Source organism: Dipodomys ordii, unplaced genomic scaffold (genome assembly GCF_000151885.1).
Source record: "Dipodomys ordii isolate 6190 unplaced genomic scaffold, Dord_2.0 Scaffold156, whole genome shotgun sequence".
Lineage (NCBI taxonomy): Eukaryota > Metazoa > Chordata > Mammalia > Rodentia > Heteromyidae > Dipodomys > Dipodomys ordii.
In genome coordinates, this window is record NW_012267372.1 from 2372773 (window position 1) to 2376364 (window position 3592).

Below are 3592 nucleotides of genomic sequence, written 5' to 3' on the forward strand. Positions count from 1 at the left end.
AAAAAAAATACTACAGCAGGCTGGTACTGGTGGCTCATGCCTGTAATCCTAGTTACTCAGGAGGCTGAGGATCGAGGTTCAAAGTCAGCTGGGGCAGGAAAGTCTGTGAGACTCTTATCTCCATTGAATCATCAAAAAGCTAATGAAGCTGTGGCTAAGGTGATAGAGCACCAGCCTTGAGCAAGAAAGCCAAGGAACTGCTCCAAAGTCCTGTGTTCAAGCCTCAGGACAAAGCTAAATAATTAAATAAATATCAGCAATAAAATGCCAGGAGGGCAAAGATAAGGGCAGGAAGGGGACAGGAGATTTGTAAAGTATAGATAGCTGTGATTGAACAATGGATGTATAAACTGTGGATAAGTGCACTATGTGCACTATTTGGTCTTTGTAGATGTTGGAAGTTTTCTAAATTTCAGAATTAAGCCAGGCACTGGTGGCTCATGCTTATAAGGCTAACTACTAAGGAGACTGGGATCTGAGGATTACAGTTCAAAGCCAGCCTGGGCAGGAAAGTCTGTGATACTCTTACCTTCAATTAATCACAGAAAAAGCTGGAAGTGGTGCTGTGGCTCAAAGTGGTGGAGTACTAGCCTTGAGCAAAAGAGCTCAGGGACAGCGCCCAGTCCCTGAGTTCAAGCCCCAATGAACAAACAAGTAACCACATAATATATTGCAGAGTTATAAGATAAAAGAGGAAAAGGGACCCTTCCTCCTTGGGCTACCTCAGCTCTCCTACTAGATCTAAAGCTAGTGATGCTTGAGCTGGAGCTGCGAACCCTGTGTGTCCCTCCGTGGATGCCCAAGTACAGGGTGCCAACCACACCCAGCAGCTCCAAGATCACCCTGTCTCGGGGTGCAGAGAGGCTAAGCCCACCCACCCTGCCCCATCCCACTCCAGGAGCTCCGCAGCCGGGAGGAGGAGCTGCTGCGGGCTGCACAGGAGCAGCGCTTCCAGGAGGAACAGCTGCGGAGGCGCGAGCAGGAGCTGGCCGAGCGCGAGATGGACATCGTGGAGCGGGAGCTGCACCTGCTCATGTGCCAGCTGAGCCAGGAGAAGCCCAGGGTCCGCAAGCGGAGGGGCAACTTCAAGCGCAGCCGGCTGCTCAAGCTGCGGGAAGGAGGCAGCCACATCAGCCTGCCCTCTGGTACCACCCTGTGTGTGTGTGTGTGTGTGTGTGTGTGTGTGTGTGTGTGTTTAGGTACTGGGGTTTGAACTCAGGGCCTTAAGATCTTGCTTAGCTTTGTCACTCAAGATTGGTGTTCTACCAATTGAGCCATACCTCTATTTCCTGCCAATCATTTCTTAGACATACATCGTCCATTATCCTGTATTTTTCCACAGCTGTTGGTCACTTTTAGCATGTTTCCCTGTCCCTTGAATAGAGATTGCTGTGAGGGTACCTCAGGTGAAATTGCTGATACTCAGCCATTTCTGACTTAGAAAACAGATGTTTAGGTAGGGCATGGTGGGATATACCTGTAATCCCAGCTACTGGGGTGATGGAGGTAGGAGGATTGCAGTCCAAGGCCCGCCAGGGCAAAAGCACAAGATCCTATCTGAAAAGAAAGCTAGAACAAAAGTGCTGGTGTGTGTGTGGGGGGGGGGGGTTGGAAGGTGCGGGGGGGGGGGGCATAGTTGGAGTGGTAGAGAGCTTGTTTTAGCAAGTAGGAAACTTTTGAGTTCAATACTGCCAAGTAAAACCGTTTTTTAGGAAAAAATTTAATCTGGAGCTGGGCCTGTGGTATAGTGGTAGAACACTTGCCTCACTTGCCCTGGGTTTGCTCCTCAGCTCTGCACAAAAGGAATTTGTAAAGGTCTATTTGTAGATCTCACCAATTTATATCCGAGGGACAGGGGGAACAGGTTCATATGCCCAGGTTCTCCAAATACGCTTGACGGTCTCCAGTGACCAGATTGTTTAGATTTTAGATGTAGTTATAATTACACAAGGCAGGATGGAAGGCCCATCCATCGCCTGTGTTGTGCCACTCCCATTTCATGGCTACCACGTTGAGACCCAGGCCTAGCTCCTCAGCAACGCCTGGCTAGATTGTAGACCTATGCCTTACACCTGCTAAATCATGGATTTGCACTTCTAAGAGAGTTGCAGCTGGTGCCCATGCCATGAACTTGGGACTGCACTGGCTCCAGTGATCTGGGTGGCGATCCAGGCCGCCATTCCCCTGTACCAGTTGCTCGTCACACAGGGACTGGCTTGGCAAAGTCTCTTCCTCCTTGCAGGGTTTGAGCATAAGATCACAGTGCAGGCCTCACCAACCCTGGACAAACGGAAAGGCTCAGATGGGAACAGCCCCCCTGCCAGCCCCAGCATCATCCCCCGCCTGCGGGCCATTCGCTGTGAGTACCTGTGGAGCCCCCAGCAGTCAGTCAATCAACAAGGACCAAGACAGGCCCACCCCTTCCTTCCCTCATTCTTGGGGAGCACAGATAAATCTGTAGGCTGGAAATTTTTCTTTTTGTCAGTTGTGGGGCCTGAACTCTCGGTCTAGGCACTGTCCCTCAGCTCTTCAGCTCAAGGCTAGCGCTCTACCACTTGAGCCTCAGCACCACTTCCAGTTTTCCGAGTGGTTTATTGGAGAGAAGAGTCTCACGGACTTTGCTTGCCTGGGCTGGCTTTGAACTGAATCCTCAGTTCTCAGCCTCCTGAGTAGCTAGGGTTACAGGCGTGAGCCACCGGTGCCCAGCTTAGGCTGGATAATTTCTAGTCATGATCAGACAGAAGGGGAGAAAGAAGACAGTGGGGATACTACCCCTGCCTGGCCCCTGGACTCCTGCTGTGTACCGTCAGAGGGTCCCTCCTGCAGGGACACCAAGAGCTCAGCCAGGACAGATGGAGTCCCCAAGACCCAGTAATCACGCGTCTTCTCTCCCCTAGTGACTCCTGTGGACTGTGGTGGCGGCGGCAGTGGAACCTGGGGTCGCAGTGGGCCCCCCAAGAAGGAAGAACTGGTCGGGGGCAAGAAGAAGGGCCGGACATGGGGGCCCAGTTCCACCCTGCAGAAGGAGCGGGCCGGAGGAGAGGAGAGGTGCCGGTGGGGCCCCCCACCCTACCCCGTGCCCTCCCAGGCCCTGCCACGGCGGACACCCCTCATGTCTCTGTACCCTCTTTAGGCTCAAGGCCCTGGGGGAAGGAAGCAAACAGTGGTCATCAAGTGCCCCCAACCTAGGCAAATCCCCCAAGCACACCCCTATCGCCCCTGGCTTCGCCAGCCTCAACGAGATGGGTAAGAGGTTGGGGTGCTGGGGAGGGGCCAGGACAGAACCCAGGGCGGGTGGGCATACTTGGGTGGGGGAGGTCCTGGTCCCCAGGGGGTGGGGGTCGTCAAGGAGCACCCTACCCCGAGACTTTGGAGGGGGGAGAAAGTTGGGAAGATGGGAGGACGGTGGTTAGTGAGGTTTGGAGGTCACTCTGGGTATGCTTGGGTGCCTGGGCTGGGGGCAGCCAGTGATGGCCTTCTCGGGTTGCAGAGGAGTTCGCAGAGGCCGAAGGAGGCAACAGCGTGCCACCCTCCCCCTACACCCCCACGGCGTCCTCGCTGGCGGTGCCGCCCCCCGAGCCCGCCCCGTCCC

The 3592-nt window shown here is 54.2% G+C and overlaps 1 protein-coding gene across 1 annotated transcript in view; it reads left to right on the forward strand.

Moving 5' to 3' along the window:
- Map3k10 (mitogen-activated protein kinase kinase kinase 10) overlaps positions 1-3592 on the forward strand; it is a 15881-nt gene that overhangs the window by 10455 nt on the left and 1834 nt on the right. The window contains exons 5-9 of the mRNA XM_013032617.1: positions 899-1145; positions 2243-2359; positions 2898-3048; positions 3134-3246; positions 3491-3587. Coding sequence (XP_012888071.1) covers positions 899-1145; positions 2243-2359; positions 2898-3048; positions 3134-3246; positions 3491-3587 — 725 coding nt within the window. The remainder of the gene's footprint in view (positions 1-898; positions 1146-2242; positions 2360-2897; positions 3049-3133; positions 3247-3490; positions 3588-3592) is intronic.